This window comes from Populus euphratica, unplaced genomic scaffold (genome assembly GCF_000495115.2).
Source record: "Populus euphratica unplaced genomic scaffold, PopEup_1.0 scaffold26.1, whole genome shotgun sequence".
NCBI classification, from domain to species: Eukaryota; Viridiplantae; Streptophyta; class Magnoliopsida; order Malpighiales; family Salicaceae; genus Populus; species Populus euphratica.
Window position 1 is genome coordinate 1,012,939 of NW_011499896.1, and position 16,257 is coordinate 1,029,195.

Consider the following 16,257-nt stretch of genomic DNA (forward strand, 5'->3'; position numbering starts at 1 on the left):
TAATGATTTTAGATTATTTGATACTTTGGTATGGAAAATAATTTTTAAAAAATAAAAAATATTATTTTAATATATTTTCAAATAAAAAAACAATTATAACCATGTTCTCAAAAATATACTAAAAGAAAGAGCAAAAGGAGCAGCCACCAACACATTATAATGTTAAACAACAATAAGTAAAATAACAAAAAATTTAACCAGCAGGATTTCATTTGCTCATGCATAAATTCTCAAACAATTTTAAATAGTCAGATAAATGAAGATTGACTACAAGATTATCTGTAACTCTATCAAGGGAAAGCCAGCAGCTTGGATCATGGATGCTTCACTTTTGTTTCTTACGAAATTCGAGCAAGATATACACGCGTAAGAGAGACTACTTTGAACACGCCCTGTAGATGAATGGTGAACCTTTACATCAAGGCTAATCATTTGCCAACCCGAATTTACCATGCGCAATAGAACTCGCTGGGTCGAGTCCAAATTTCATTACTTCCACAAATTTACATCATCGATTCCTGCAGGGGCACTACCCTTTAAGCCATTCCCGGAAATAAGATTGCATCTTATCTCGATTATCTGGATTCCCAACATTGACGGTAGGAATTATCTTGTCAGGCTTCAAAAACTGGAAATCAGAACGGAAAATTGCAGATCCATTAGCATACAATATGTGCAGAGTATGGACGACAATAGCTGGCGTTTCTTAAGAATGTAGAGATGGATATGATGATTGGATTTAAGAGATAGACCTCGACAAACTCTCTCAGCTCTGTGAAACTAGAGTGCTCACTGTATGGAACTCCTGCAAAAGTGATTAACGAAACCTTGATAATCATCATGGCTAACAGAAATTCTTACAAAGAAACTAGGATTTTTTTTTCGATTAAAACATTGAAACACTAGAGGACCAAAAATCAGCCTCTCGAACAGCTGGAAGCAAGTACAAAAGGTTGGGTCAGAATATAAAATATTATGTTAGTTCAAGGAACTGCAAATCCAAATTTTCTCACCATATATTGTGATGTTGCCTCTAGTGCTAGGCCTTATTAGATCAAGCTCTCTGCCTAAACCTTCTGAGTAAGTCCAGCCTGGAGGAATGAACCAAGATAAATGAAAACATATATTTCTGTAAAGCAGAATTTTCTTGCAACTGTCCAAAACAGGGAAAAAAACCAGAGCTAAACACAAAAGAAAATCAGTATATTTTCACCTGTTGCCCGGAATGCCAAAACTGCTGCATACTGATTGACATGGTTCTTCAAGTAATCCTTCAAGGTCTTAAGGAACAACAAAGTTTGATGATGGATCAAAACAATGAGGATGTAGTTCTCAAGACAAAAGAAAGGTTAAAAGCCTGGAATCGGACCTCATATCGCAGTGAAGATATGGGCAGCACATGAAGACATGTGTCTGTAGCTTTTGTACAAAGATTCGTCGAAAGATCAGGCCAACCAAAAGATTGCAGAATCCGTCTCCTTGAATTATTTGCATATATTTTAACCTGAAACAATTTGAAACAATGAACATTCAACTGATTCCCAGATTTTTTATTTCTTGGTCTTTTTTTTTTCTTAATGAAGGAAACTGAATTCATGAATTTTGTTATCATTTAGTCCTTTCAATAATTGCTACTTTATGGTCTAGAGACGAGGAAAGGTGTTCTGTTTTCCAAATATCTTAATTAGGTTTTCATGTGGGGAACCTGAAAAAAAAAAAAAAAGATCGACCACATGCTACAGACAATCATGACAACAACTTTTCAATAACATTTATATTCCATAGAACACGCAGCTGAAATTATACTTGATGTCAATGTATATGATAATCACAGACTACAAAAGCCATAAATGTTGTGAACCAAGTGGCTTCCTGATTGATCCAGGAAACTGAAAATGCAAAAGATCGACCAAATGAAAATAAAAATGTTGTCTGATGAAACAAGAAGCATACCCCTAATGCCTTGGAAATGGCAAGATAAACACTCTCTTTGCCAATACTATACGCTCCGACAACAACGAGGGTTTTTGGTTGCTTTTTGAGAGAACTCTTAGTAACTCTAACAACATAACTCAACACATCTTCCCTAGAAGGAAACCTGAAACAGAAATTGCAATGTAAACATATAAGAACAACATAAAAAAAAAAAAAAATCAAAGAAGCTTGTTTATCTTACTTGTACTTTGGATTGCAATAGGTTGTATCCAAGTAAAGCACGTTAACTCTGTTGTTTGCAAGAAGTGGATGGGCCTGCATAAGTTTAGAAGCCCTGAAATCTCCAGTGTGCAAATAACAGAGTCCAGTCGGGAGACGGAAATGAAGGAGAGCAGCACCGGGACAGTGATTAGCTTCTAGTAATGTTACTTTAACTCCTTGAATAACATATTCTGTGTCAAGTTCCAATGGATGAATATATCTGCGCGGTCCAGAAGCATTAAAAGTAAAAACAACCCCAATCAATCAATCAAAGCATAAATAAATAAATAAATAAAAATAATTTTGAGTGGAAGATTACAAGGAATTGAGGGAGAGACAGATTGTAAGGAGGCGAGCAGTGAGAGGAGTACAATAGATAGGGCCATGAGACCATCCTTTGGTAAGGCCACCGTAATGATCATAATGGAAGTGGGTCAGGAAGTACGCAGAGCATCCTGGGATCGGACCATACCGGAATGCATCAACTGAGAAACCTGTATCTGTTTGTTTGTATAATAATAATAACTTTTTAAAGCAACAAGCAAAATTAAAATAGCGAAATAAGAGCAGAGGAATTACCTGGAATCCGTTTATAGAAAGGGCAAGCGCGAGGGCGGTTATGCTTAGGAGAAGAGGAAGCAGCCTTGCCTTGGCTGCAGAATTGAGTTGGCTTCAGCTTCTTCTTCGGGGGCGGAGAGGAAAGGGAAGAAGGTTTGTTTTGGCCCCACATCTGCCATAGATTCGCCTGTTTCAGATTTCTTGAATGGGAAGGTTCAACTACTTCAGCCACCGGTGACAAGCAAGACCAATCGATTCCACACCGATAGAATTCGGCAGCGAAACTCCCATCACCACCATCTCCATCTTCTTCTTCTTCTTGTTTAATCGATGGATGAATCTGGTAACTTTGCTCCTCAATATTCTCTATAATTGAGAGCGCATCTTCCGACCATTCAAATTCGGTCCATTCTTCTTTGGAATCGTAATCTCCTCCGGCGCCGCCGATTGGGCTCATCTCCGTATCCCACGCCGATTTTCGAATGAAACGATGCCGCGGCAAAACCTGTTTTTTTTTTAAAAAGGAAGAGCCCGGTTTGATAGTGGTCTCGCACCCGTTTTGCATCTCGCACGTGTTTGTTGGTACGCTCGTGCTAGCCTCCCAATATTCCCTCTCTTTTTTTACTTTTCTTCCTTTTTCCTTTTTGTCGTCACTTGGATTGCAAACTTGAACGGTCAATATTATCTCCTCTTTCTTTTCTTTTCTGACAATGAATGGTCAAATTATTGAAAAAAAATAATAGAATGAGGTGATTTATTAATGGTAAAATTTACCATTTTCATAAATATTAAATAATTATTTTAAATTTATTTTATGATTATTATAAGATCGAAAAGTTATTTATTCCAAGTATTAAGTGCAAAGAACATGAAATTAAAAATTTAGCGTTAAAGACATATTTATTCATCAATTTTTTAAAATATATACATATGAACACAGGTGGTTTTTTAAATTATTTTTAATGGTTTATTTTATTTATTTTTTATTAAATTATCATGATATTAAATAAATATTTTATTATTTTTTATTCTTGATTTTATATATATTTATTAGATTTTAAAATTAAAATTGCTGAAAAAAATTCGAGACATATCTATTTATCAACTTTTAACTTTTAAAATATATAAGTGGTAATTAATAAATTTTGCTCTATTTCTTAAATTGTACAAGTTTAAAAAGTTATGACATTCAAAGGGATGCATTCTTAGATCCTTTGAAAAAAATAATTTTAATAGATGTATAAATTAATTCAAAAAATATTTTTTATCATAAAAAAAAGGACATAGATGTTTATAAAAAGAGGGACATATAGTAATAATGGCAGGACCACGCGTGGAAGATTATTCAGCCGACAGTTGAGTGCGGAGGTAAAAGAAAAGAGCGGTCGGTAAGGCAGAGTTCTCACGATTTTGCTATTGACTCTTCATCTTCATCTTCATCTTTGCTACGACCGTACCTGAGGAGCTACACGTTGATTGATTTCTCATAATTTTGCTTATACTCTAGTTAACACGTACAATAAAAGAAAGAGACGCTGTTTTCTGGATCATTTCAAGGTAAGGCTACGCAATCTTCTTTTTTTCTGCTTTCGGTTGAGATTCCGCTCCTTACTTTTAATCGGGGGATTGTACTAGAAGATGGTTAATTTATTATATGATCTGGGAATTTATTTCTCTGATCGACGGAGTAGTTTAGATCTATTCCATTTTTTCTCTTTCTCGTTTTGGTGGTCGTCCATGTAATCAGTGTTAGCTAATAAATCTCAACAACCGTGCCTTTCATTTGTGTTTATTTATTTATTGATTCTTTTTATGGAAAAACATCAAAGGATTTGGTTTAGATATGATCTTTCTGTGCTGGGTTTGAATTTCCATGCCATCATCTGCTCTATCTATATTTTCAGGTTATTATTAATTGAAAGCACATCAATGTGGGTTCTAGGCAAATTGTTTGCTTGAACTGGGTGATGCCGGATCAGTTATGAGCCTGAGAGAGTTTCGTTATGTTTCCTTGCATCTGAATAGTTAATAATCAATCTCACAGCATTGCATTGCTTGGCATTTCAACTGCATGTGGGCTGCCTGCTTCACTGCTTTAGATTTTGTAAGCCATGGGCGAGTGGGTCATCGGAGCTTTTATCAATCTTTTTGGCAGTATTGCTATCAACTTTGGGACCAACCTTCTTAAATTGGGTCATAATGAGGTATGTTGGCTCCATTTTGTTGTAATTCGTCTCCGTTCTTTGACTCATTTTAAACATTTTTTCCATCACTGAAAAGTTTATGGGGTTCAATGCCGCTCAAGCATGCTATGGCATATACATAATATAATCTACTGTCTTTGTGGTCAGCTCCATTATAATATGCATTTCACTTTGGTACGAGTTTACTGTGGAGATGAGCTGAACTGATTTTAGGCTCGCTTGATGTAAAGTTCTAGTCTGCCATTAACCTTTAATTTTAGCATGGAAATTAATAGGCTTAGCTTTCTTGTGATATACACCACGTGGAGACATGAACTCTAGGAAATCTCAATTTTATGATTCCTTGAATGCACTGTGAATTGGCTCTGATGCCAAAGGCAGGGAAGTAAAAAGTGTCGAATACACAAACACTGATTTATCGAGTAGAAATGAATGCTGACATTTTAATTTTAATTCTCGGAACTGAGCTGCCACACTCAACACACACAAATCGTGGCCCACACAGCTTGCACCATGGTTGCCACAACCTAGACAACCCACACAGACAGGTTGCTGCACACAGCTTAACTTACTGTGGCACTTCCCTGTATCCTTAATTTTACTCTTATGTAGTTTCTATTTCTTTTGCCATACCACTACTACACACATGGTTTTCTTTTGTTTTACACAGATTGGACACAAATAAATGAGGACCAGCCCATATTTTTATACTAGAGTTATTGACCCATAAAATTCCTAAACCAACTATCATAGAACTCCTATTCAGACAATTACATTGTACAAGTCCTACTTACATATTGAATTGGATACCAGATATCCTAACACTGCTGGGTTCAATTTCCAACATCAATTACTAATTTAATGGCTTCACTTTACATCTTCAAATGGCTTAGAAAGCTTTAAAGAATCTGGCTAAATTATTCACAGAGAGAAAGGCATTCCATGCAAGACAATGTGGGAACAAGCGGGAAGGTTCCTGTAAAGCCTATCATATATTTTCAGACATGGAGAGTTGGTATGGATTTGTCTCATTGTTTTTTAGTTATGCATAGGATTTTTCTCTAAGAAGTACAAGGGAATGACTTGTATGTGATCTTTAGCTTAAGTATGTGTGCTTTGTGTTATGCAGGTATTCTATTTTTCTTTCTTGGGAATTGCCTTAATTTCATTTCCTTTGGATATGCTGCTCAGGTCAGTTACAGATCATGTATTCCCACAGTCCTTCTGATATGCAATGATGGAGTTTCCTTTTCTAGAACTTCATGAAAATGTATTTTTCCCCTCCTTTCTTTTTGTTGTTCATTTTATTTTTCTTTACCTTCTCTTCTTTCTGTGCAGTCACTTCTTGCAGCCTTGGGATCTATTCAATTTGTATCAAACATTGCATTTGCGTACTTCGTGCTGAACAAAATGGTCACTGTCAAGTATGGAAATGAGAAGTGACACAAATTTTGAAGATTATAGCACAATATAACATTTCACTCACCACATTGCTGTTACTAAGTTGATTCCAATTGATTGATATTTTCTTTCTTTTTTCAGAGTCCTGGTAGCGACAGCCTTTATTGTTCTTGGAAATATATTTCTTGTTGCTTTTGGCAACCATCAGTCTCCTGGTACTTGACTGGCTCTTGAAACATGTTACGTTTAATGTCCTGACTGTCTCTTGCATTTGGTATCGGATGAAAAGGATGGATGGGAAATGTAAAGGGAGTAAGATTCAATGGTGAAATGTTAAAGTGTGTAAAAGTGTTGAGGGGTTAAGTGTTAAGGACCTTGTTAGGAGTTGAAAAAATCATATGGGTAATAGTGTGTCTCAAATGCCAATATAAGTGAAAACAAAATTTAAATTAAATGCAATTATTAAAAAAATAAATAATATATTTGATTGTCCTAGATGTGAGGTTGAAAGAAAAAGAAGAGAAGGTAGAATTAAATTCAAAAAAAAGAGAAAAGGCATAAAAACCAAAAAGAAATCCCCTTGAAAAATTTTACATTCTTCCCTCACCTTCTTTAAATTTTCCCTACCCCCATAATTGTACCAAAAATATCTAAAGAAGGTGAAAGTTGCTATGGTAACTATTCACCCCTTCTACCCCCATAGCGAACACACCTTTAGTTTTTCTAGAATGGTATAATTAAGTACATGCATGTATTATAATGCCCTTTATTTTCCTGTAAGTTTTTTTCATGAAAGTATGAGAATTAATTAATTGAGTTTCTTAGAAAATGGATATCTCATCTTAGATAAAGAGCAATGCTTCTAATTGTGTAATTTTCATTTCCAGCATTCTTTATATTCTTCCACCACACTTGATCCATAAGTATAAATCATTCACATTATTCTGCCTTATCCACATGGCTGTACCTACAAGCCACAGCTGTAAACTTGGTTAGTGCTTATTTTATGGTTAGAAAACTAAATTTCTTGCCATTTGTTTCTTATCAGTGTACACACCAGAGCAGTTGGCAGAGAAATACAGCAATATGACATTCCTCTTTTACTGTCTGGTATTGATACTTCTTGTTGCCTTGCACCACTACATTTACAGGTGAGATTTGGAGATTGGTTATCATTTTCACATTTGTTTGTGGAATGGATTTTCAAGTCACAATCTTTCTGCTTTTCACATTTAACCTTGGCAATAATATCCAGGAGAGGAGAAATTATACTTGCCATTTCAGGACAAGATCTTAGACCTTATTGGCAAATGTTGCTTCCTTTCTCCTATGCTGTAGTTTCGGGTGCGGTAGGATCATGCTCAGTATTGTTTGCCAAATCTCTGTAAGTTTTTGTGTAAAATATCCCTGCCTTTTCTGAGACGAGAGCACTAAAATTGGGCATTCACGTTTTATTCTGATGGCAAGTGTTTTGCATACAGATCCAATCTGTTAAGATTGGCCATGTCTAGTGATTATCAGTTGCACAGCTGGTTTACTTACTCCATACTTCTTCTATTTCTTAGTACAGCGGGATTTTGGGTAAGATAATGCATGTCAATTTGTTTCTTCTTATTTGCAATATGGTGGAGATACAATGTACCAATCATCTAATTCTGTCCCGCTTTCTACTTGCGCAGATGACAAGGTTGAATGAAGGATTGGCACTCTTTGATGCAATTCTCATTGTGCCGATGTTTCAGATTGTTTGGACTTTCTTTTCCATTTGTACAGGATTTGTATATTTTCAGGAATACCAGGTTCTCCCTCTCTCCCTCTCTGTTGAGTTGATGTAGTTTGGTCATTGATGCTTGTATTGAGGGTGAACCTCAAAGAGAGTTTGGCAACCAGTGGAAAAGCTTATCCTTTGTAATTTATTTTAAAAAAAAATTATCTGTTCTATGAATTCTAGTGGTGAATTGAGTGATAATTTTCTTCCCCTTACTCTTTCCATTAATCAAAGTTAGCCAAGCACATCTCTGCACGGAACACTGAGCAACCTGTTTATCTCGGTTTTATTTCATTTGAGTACCTGTCAATTGGTACAATTCCCATGTTAGAGCACTGATCTGACACAGAAGGTGTCTGCCCTCATGTCCTAATATGTAGAATTCCTGGATGAGTGTGATCTGCATGCAGATAGCTAGTCCATGTGCATTGTGTTGTTTTTAATTCATGTATAATGCTGGTATCTCCTTCATTGGAAGGTTATTTATTTAACTTGTTTCATGTAGCCTAAAAGGTAGGATATAGTTCACCTGGCAAACTTATTGGTACTTGGAACAGGTATTTGATGCGCTAAGGACAACAATGTTCATACTAGGGATGACATCTGTTTTCGTTGGAATTTCTCTGCTTGCACCAGATGAGTCTAAAGGTAGTTTTGATAAAGTTTCTGACAGTTTCTGTCTACAGAGAGCAAAATTTTAAACTTAATTGCATATTTTCAGCTGGAGAGGTCAAAGATAATGCATCTTCGGTTCCAGTTGTGTCTTCAAGCATTTCAATTGAAACAGACAGGTACTGTACATAATGATATTTTCAGATATTGATGAAGATTCTATTCTGAACCCTCCCATATTGTGTTCAGTTCATAAAATGGGAAGGGAAATATAGTTAAATGAATAATGGGAATCCTCTTTGATACTTCTATGCTTATAACTTAAAATCTTTTTAAAATTTCTTTGAAACTTCTTTCAGTTTGAGTTTCTGTTTATTGAGTGTGCAACGTGAACAAATTAGAGAAGAAGTTTTACGTTCTGGCATGGTTTCAACTTGTATACTGCTGAATGGAATTAGTTATTGGTGTAATCCATTGTTGGGTGTCAAATATATATATCACGGGCCACACTATATTAGTCTATATATGGTTTTCACTGGCTTTTGTTGCATATTTATCTTTTACAGGCTGGTCATCTCATCTGAAGATGCACAAAATAAAGATCCCAGATCATACGCCCAAGCAATGGTGATAAAAATTAAAGAGGTGTTAGCCAAGGCAAAGGTGCCACCATTTGAAACGATCTCTCCCCTTCTGAAACTTTATGCTGATAAATATGAATTAATTATTCATGAAAGCTAACCCTGCTTTTCTTGCAGACTGCTTGTTCATTATCACTAGGTTTCGGAGAGGATTCCATCAATGCATCTGCTGTTCTTGTGATGCCCATGGTGTCTTCAAAAATAACTGGCTTCAGAGGAACCGTCTTTGACCGACCTAAGTTTTTTTCCCTAAGAAATTCTAGTTGGAGTAAGATTTCAATGAATGATGATGGTGTAAATGTATTAGAAACAAACCCAGTGCTTCCTCAAACCCCTTGATTGATTGTAGTACAAATAGCAAACAACATTGCAAGTTCACCGGGAAGGAATTGTTTTTTTTTATTATTATTATTTTTTGGGGAAAAAAAAGCCATTGCTGTAAGGTGCACGCATTGTTTAGAAGTTTAGGATCAACTGATTTTATGTCAAGGATGAAACATTCTTGTTAGCTTTGGAAAGGTGTGGGTGGCATTATTGCTGTATATACTTGCTCTCACTTGATTCAATGAAAGAGCATGCTTTCTTTTTATGTTTGTATCGAGAAAAGGAGGCAAAGCCTGGGCATAGTCATTGCTTAAATCCTTTTTATGATATAATCACTCGCCTTTAATTTGTTCAGACGCTCTTGAGCTGGCTGAATTGGATGTGATTTGGAAATGCTGTCGACTGTTCTTGGCTTCGTGGTTGAGATGTTTCGTTGCAAGAAAAGTAGAAAGGAAAATGGCCAACAGAATCATGCTACAGAACCAGGTATATAATGATTCAGCGTACAGGTTTGTTCGTAAGCTAAGAAGATTTCCCTCCCTCCCTCCCTCCAAGAACGCAAGCCATTGGTTCCTGCTGTCTCTGTAGCAAAAACACCGTGTGCATATATCACTCATGAAGCAACACGGCACCTCTCTCCATTCCATCTAAACAGTCCATGCCTCCATGCTCAAATACCAGCGCCCCCACAACATTCACTTTCTTACCACCAACTTCATTGTTCAATACGCCTCTCTGGGATCCATTTCTTATGCCCGCTCCATCTACTCTTCTACCCCATCCACCCGTCTCTTCCTCTGGGGATGTCATGATCGGCGGCTTTGTTCATTATTCCTATTACCACCATGCCCTGCTTTTGTACCAACAAATGCTAAAACTGGGCATTCAAACCCGACCATATATCACCTTCCCTTTTGTTATCAGGACCTGCGGCTGTCTTCGGCACTTTGAATTCGGCGTTCGTGTTCATCAAGATGTTGTTAAGTTTGGGTACCAGTCTTATGTTTGTATTTCCAATTCTCTCATTTCCATGTATGGTAAATGTGAGCTGTATGAGCTTTTTCGCCACGGGTTTGATGAAATGCCTGACAGAAATGTTGTTTCATGGAGTGCCATAATTGGCCCTTGCTCGCAGCATGACCGCTGTGAATAAGGGTTTTCATTGCTTTGGCAGATGTTAGGTGAGGGATTTAGGCCCATCAGTGATGCTGTTTTTAATGTGATGGCCTGTGCTCGTAGTGATGAGGAAGCCGATGATGTTTATAGAGTAGTTTTAGGTAATGGACTTGATTTTGTTTAGTTTGTCCAGAGTGCGGCGGGGGGGGTGTATGCACGATGTGGGAGAATGGAAGCTGCAAGAGTTGTTTGATGGCATTATGAATAAGGATTTAGTGTCATGGGCAACAGTGATGGTGGCTTATGCCAAGGCTGATTTGCCTTCTGAAGCTTTAGGCTTTTAAAACAAATGATGTTGCGAGGGATATTCACTGAGCTATCACCCTCCTTAGTGTAATCCGAGCTTGCTCTATTCTAGCATCTTTCGAGCTCGCACGTGCAGTTCATGGAATCAAAACTTGTGGGTTCTTCTACAATAAAGACTAGTGGTTGAAACTGCCCTGGTTGATCTTTATGTGAAATGTGGAAGCTTAACTTAAGCTAGAAATGGATACAGGAGAGAAATATCATCACATGGAGTGCCATGATTTCAGGCTATGGGATGCTTGGCTGGGGAAGAGAAGCTCCCAACCTCTTTGATCAAATGAAGGCTTCTGTAAAGCCGGATCACATAACATTTGTGTCAATATTGTCAGCATGCAGTCATTCAGGTTTAGTTGCTGGAGGAAGGGAGTGCTTCAATTCCATGGCTAGAGATTTTGGAGTCACGCCAAGACCCGAACACTGTGCATGTATGGTTGATCTTCTAGGGCGAGCTGGAAAGCTAGATGAAGCTTGAGATTTTATTGAGAGTGCCAATTGGGTCTAATGCAGCCATCTGGGGGGGTAGACATTACTGAAATTGCAGCAAGAGCATTATTTGATCTGGATCCAGGAAACTAGGGAGATACGTCATCTTGTACAACATTTACCCATTCACTGGGAAAAGAGAAGAAGCTTCTACAATTAGAACTCTAATGAAGAACGGAGGGGTGAAAATAATTGCTGGATACACAGCTATAGAGATTAAAAACAAGCTCTGTGCATTCACTGCCGCCAGGAATACCCTGTGAGGACATAAGTGTACACCACAAATTACACGAATATATAAATAAAAATGATATAAAATGATCTAACCTTTTATTTTTTTATTGGGAAAAATTGAGTTTATTTTATTTGTTTGAATTATTTATGTTAGACAGTTTTAATTGATGAGTTTAGCTCAACAATTAAATGTTTTAAAATTATGTTATTTATTTACTTAAGTATGTGAAATAATTTTTTATGATTAAATAAAAATAAAAGACTTTTCCCTTTTAAATTGTTATTTTTTTTAGAGGTTTTTTCCGCTTTTAATTCTTGACTTTTTTCTCTGATTTATTATGGAAAGATAAATTGATGGACAGGATTCGCCAAGAAGGGTACACACCAGATACAAACCTTGTGTTGCATTTTGTGGAGGGGAGGAGGCCAAGGAGAACATGCTGTCCTCGGGTAGCGAGGAGTTGGCCTTTGCGTTTGGTCTCTAAATTGAGAGTGTAATTAACCAGGACAAGGGAAAGTCCTGGTGTACGCGGGGATTGCCGAATGCAACTGAGTGTGTGTTTAGTAATGTGATAATTATTGTAATTATAATTTTAAAAAAATATTTTATAAAAAATATTTTTAGTTGAGGTATATTTGAAAAAATAAATATTTGATTAAACTTGAGGTTGAAGAAAAAATAATTTAATATATTTAGTTAAGAATGTTTTTAAATTGAGGTTATAAAATAATTTTAAAAAATATATATTAATATTGATAAAATATATATACTTTATATAAAATAGTTTTTATTATTTTATTAAATTATTTATAATTTTATTATGTACAAAATTTATCCGATAAGAACTATATTTTTTATAATTTTTTGATAGTATAATAAAATTAAATAAAATATTATCAGATATAAAATTAATATTACAGTATGAGTGAATTTAATTCATTCTATACTAGTTTTTTGAAGAAGAAAAATTATGATTAAAATTTAAAATTAAGATTGAAAAAAAAGTAGTTTAATGTGTTTGGTTAAGAATATTTTTGAATTGAGGTTATAAAATAATTTTAAAAAATACATATTAATATTAATAAAATATATACTTTATATAAAATAGTTTTTATTGTTCCATTAAACTATTTATAATTTTATTATGTACAAAATTTATCTAATAAAAATTATAATTTTCATAATTTTTTAACCATGTAATAAAATTAGATAAAATATCATCAGGTATAAAATTGATATTATAGTGTAAGTAAATTTAAATATTAGTTTTTTTTAAAAAAAATTGATTGCATCACAATACAAGTGAATTTAATTTATTTTTTAATAATTCATAACCAAACAACTAATTAGTATGTTTTTAAAAAAACACAAATACTAGCGCGTAGACAAACAGACCCTAAGTTCATCTCTAAGGTTACCGAAGGGAGATTGTTGTGAGAGATGCTCGTAGATTCCACCATTTCAAGGGCGGAGCATGCTCTTGCGTGGATTATTGGCGAAACATGCCCTATAATGTCTATCAGTGCTGGTGCCCGGAGGTCGATGAAGATATGCAGTAAAGGCTGGTTGCTTGGTCACTCACTTATCTTTGTCAAATTTTCACAATGCGGTAGACACCGATGAGATGCCGTCGGCTGGTAGATTCTTCGCCTTGGAGTTCAATGCGCCAAAAAAGGGCGGCAAAGCTGAGATCCCTCAGGCTTTGCCTCTGGTCACCATCCATGACCCAACTCTTATTCCAGAATCCAGATGCCACCACCATTCATAATTTTGATGTCCTGTTGGGAGACAAGCCACCTAACTCCATATTTTTCTTTCTTAAGCTAACGATTCTTTCACCACATACTGTCGTGGTGGCTGCTAGAAAACTGCTGTGACAACCTTAGCGGCACCAATAAACCCACCGAGCACAGGGAGGTGATAAAACGTTTGACTTTTGACTCCTGGAAAACTTCTTGGATACCAAACTCTTTTTCCTGCAATATATAAGCATATCCAGAAAGTTTAGAAATAATCACAGATTCTTTGGATACATAAATGACCATAACTAATTTCATTTCGAATTTTTCATTTTGAATATTAAACTATATTTTAGATTTGGATATACCTTTAGTGTCTGCATGGGATTGTGACTCAAAAAAATAATCAAAATTTAAAAAAGTATTTAAGATTATTTTTTTATATATTTTTAGATTTTTTTAATATGATGATATTAAAAATAATTTTTTTTAAATATATATTTTTTAATATATTTTTATATAAAAAATACCTTTAAAATTTTTTATATTTTTTATTTATTCATTTATGCTTTGCTTTCCCAAGAATAAAGAAAGAACTATTCTTTAGACTTGATGTTGGGCCTCCAACCACAAGTAATAAAACACCAACACTTTGCTCCAAATTCAATCAATCCTTCCTTGGAATTAAAGCACAAAGAGAAGCCCTTGCTTGAAGAAATAAATTATACCATTCCCCCTCCATGTCAATAACCTCCCATGCTCGTCATCGTATATTTTATTTAGTCAGTCTCTCTTTCAAGTACAAGGCCATTAACGACTAGCTCCTCATGGCCACCCTTACGCCTCTCCCTGTTCAATTTTCTACAGTGTTAACGCCTTTCTGAATGCTAGCGCGCAAGTGTTGAAGTCTTGTAAATACGAAGTGTTGAAGAAAGCACTACAAGTACAGCCAGTCATCACCCTAGCAGCTAAAATGGCAGTGTGTAATCATTAATCGAGTGATGCAGTGTGCTGCTGTTCTTGAGTAGCACTGTGCTTTAGCTACAACTTTTTGCTGATATCGCCTAGAAAGGAAACCTGTGGGGGGTTTGTGGGCTTTCTGCTTTTCACATGCCTAATATCATGCTCTTCAGATGCAAATATAAATTAAGAAAAAGCAAAGGATAAACAATTTTCTATTCTGGGTTGGTCCGAAAATGATGTTAAAGTGAAGGAGGAGTCGGTGAAAATGTGCAGAATTGTGGGTCTAATTATTAGAAGCCTAAACAACTGTAAGAAAGCTAAAGCAGAAGGGAAAAAACAATGATTCCTTTTTGCAAACAGTACTATTTCGTGAAGAGATCATCGATCCACACCAAACCCATCTTTATCATGGCTCGCCACTCGGATTTGAAATAAAGGGAAAAGACGAGACAAGCCAACGTTCCAAAATGCCAGTTCATCCATCACATTATCAATGTTATTAATTTAATTCATAGTATATCCATAAAAATCCAAGACACCAACCAACAGATATTAACAGCAATTAGGAGGGGGGGAAACAATCACAATTTCACAAAACTTTACACTAATTTGCATTAATTCCATTTAATATCCGTTATTAAACCATGGAGAGATGGACCGTAAGCCGAATAGCTAGCCTATCTTCCACTACAGCGAGCATCTCCTGTACGTTGTTAGGCTTCCTGATACTGCAGCAATTGCATGCGACTTTGTACCCTTAGCTGCTCATAAAACCTTCTGATGAATTCTTCAGCTTCATCGTCAACCTGTACATTCCCACCATCATTTTCATCTTCTGATGAATAATCTGACACTCTTACCGAGAACGGGGAGAGAAGAGGGCTACGCTTCTCTCCCGGAGCGAACTCAGAGGCGTGATCAAAATGGATGTTGAAAGTGTACTCAGGAGTCTTTGGAACCATGACAACTGCGCCCTTGCCGTCCCCTGCTTCGAGCTGCTCCTCTTCTATGACCTCAGGGAGATTGATACAGGGGAAATAATGGTGTTTGCGCTTTGGCATGCGGAAAAAAACAAGATCAGGACTGTTGCTGCATGAGAATTCATATTCTTGTAAGCCGAAGCTACCGCGTGCCAAATCCTTTGAGTGATGATGGTGGGTGTAGTGGTGGAGGGACATGAGGTTGCTTAAGGACTTCCTCAAGAGCTTCCCTCTCTTCATCATGAGATTCATGTCCATGATCAACTTCCTCTTTGATACCAATCCCTTCCTTATCATAAAGAAGGTTACCCTCAAAACATGCCATAGCCTCTTGGCTAACATAGAGTTTACCCTTGGATGTACCTCCATTGCACAATACTCTCCTTCTAATTTTGTGGGAATCTGTATGATCTTGGTAGCATTAACACCAAAGGGGAAGATAGGAGATGAAAGAGAGAGAGAGGAGGGCAAGTGGGTTTTCTTGTTTCCGCGAGGTTAGCTAGACCTCGCAAAACAAAGAAAACCCTGTGAGAAAACTTGAAGATGAGGGCTGTCCATTTATAGGCAGAGCTTCCCATTTCATTAAACACGAGAAAAAACATTTCTATTTTAATTTGTTTTCACCAAGAAAATTAAAATAAAATAAAGTGGGTTAATCCATCTAGAAGGGA

General features: G+C 36.2%; 4 protein-coding genes across 7 annotated transcripts; 2 read left to right on the forward strand and 2 right to left on the reverse strand.

Annotated features, from left to right (window-relative positions):
- Positions 1-182: 182 nt before the first annotated feature.
- Positions 183-3,324, reverse strand: SNM1 (DNA repair metallo-beta-lactamase family protein). Of its 4 annotated transcripts, XM_011035390.1 has the most exons (9): positions 2,776-3,322; positions 2,516-2,696; positions 2,177-2,416; positions 1,954-2,098; positions 1,370-1,504; positions 1,214-1,280; positions 1,014-1,091; positions 753-805; positions 183-628 (listed from the first exon to the last, which is right to left on the reverse strand). In XM_011035390.1, the coding sequence occupies exons 1-9, from the start codon at positions 3,317-3,319 to the stop codon at positions 530-532; spliced, it is 1,542 nt and encodes a 513-aa protein (XP_011033692.1). In that variant the 5' UTR covers positions 3,320-3,322; the 3' UTR covers positions 183-529. The 4 variants fall into 4 exon arrangements, with proteins under 4 accessions (XP_011033692.1, XP_011033694.1, XP_011033693.1 ...); XM_011035391.1 differs by lacking the exons at positions 183-628; positions 753-805 and adding an exon at positions 818-933 and having other exon boundaries at positions 2,776-3,323; XM_011035392.1 differs by lacking the exons at positions 183-628; positions 1,214-1,280 and having other exon boundaries at positions 1,014-1,153; positions 2,776-3,323.
- A 746-nt stretch (positions 3,325-4,070) lies between these two features.
- Positions 4,071-10,026, forward strand: LOC105132102 (magnesium transporter, putative (DUF803)). The gene is made up of 14 exons (XM_011035398.1): positions 4,071-4,311; positions 4,659-4,958; positions 5,886-5,973; positions 6,088-6,149; positions 6,297-6,382; positions 6,501-6,574; positions 7,408-7,510; positions 7,615-7,743; positions 7,841-7,940; positions 8,039-8,158; positions 8,685-8,775; positions 8,849-8,918; positions 9,306-9,402; positions 9,498-10,026. The coding sequence occupies exons 2-14, from the start codon at positions 4,866-4,868 to the stop codon at positions 9,717-9,719; spliced, it is 1,335 nt and encodes a 444-aa protein (XP_011033700.1). The 5' UTR covers positions 4,071-4,311; positions 4,659-4,865; the 3' UTR covers positions 9,720-10,026.
- Positions 10,027-10,160: 134 nt separating this feature from the next.
- Positions 10,161-11,988, forward strand: LOC105132144 (pentatricopeptide repeat-containing protein At3g12770). Its single transcript, XM_082978855.1, is given in 8 exon segments — positions 10,161-10,190; positions 10,293-10,505; positions 10,507-11,063; positions 11,065-11,153; positions 11,156-11,194; positions 11,197-11,300; positions 11,303-11,366; positions 11,369-11,988. Coding segments are annotated over 8 exon segments (1,386 nt in total). The 3' UTR covers positions 11,659-11,988.
- Positions 11,989-15,066: 3,078 nt separating this feature from the next.
- LOC105132100 (uncharacterized) lies at positions 15,067-16,127 on the reverse strand. Its single transcript, XM_011035397.1, has one exon. It carries the CDS (start codon positions 15,953-15,955, stop codon positions 15,320-15,322), a length of 636 nt encoding a protein of 211 aa, XP_011033699.1. The 5' UTR covers positions 15,956-16,127; the 3' UTR covers positions 15,067-15,319.
- Positions 16,128-16,257: the final 130 nt, after the last annotated feature.

Coding starts and splice junctions, on each gene's coding strand:
- LOC105132100 (XM_011035397.1), bottom strand. CDS start 15,955: ATGGAGGTACATCCAAGGGTAAACTCTATGTTAGCCAAGAGGCTATGG.
- SNM1 (XM_011035390.1), bottom strand. CDS start 3,319: ATGCAAAACGGGTGCGAGACCACTATCAAACCGGGCTCTTCCTTTTTA. Junction 2,099..2,176: donor TATTGCAATCCAAAGTACAA/GTAAGATAAACA, acceptor TTTCTGTTTCAG/GTTTCCTTCTAGGGAAGATG. Junction 1,281..1,369: donor TATCTTCACTGCGATATGAG/GTCCGATTCCAG, acceptor TTGTTCCTTAAG/ACCTTGAAGGATTACTTGAA.
- LOC105132102 (XM_011035398.1), top strand. CDS start 4,866: ATGGGCGAGTGGGTCATCGGAGCTTTTATCAATCTTTTTGGCAGTATT. Junction 7,941..8,038: donor TTAGTACAGCGGGATTTTGG/GTAAGATAATGC, acceptor CTACTTGCGCAG/ATGACAAGGTTGAATGAAGG. Junction 8,159..8,684: donor TATATTTTCAGGAATACCAG/GTTCTCCCTCTC, acceptor TACTTGGAACAG/GTATTTGATGCGCTAAGGAC.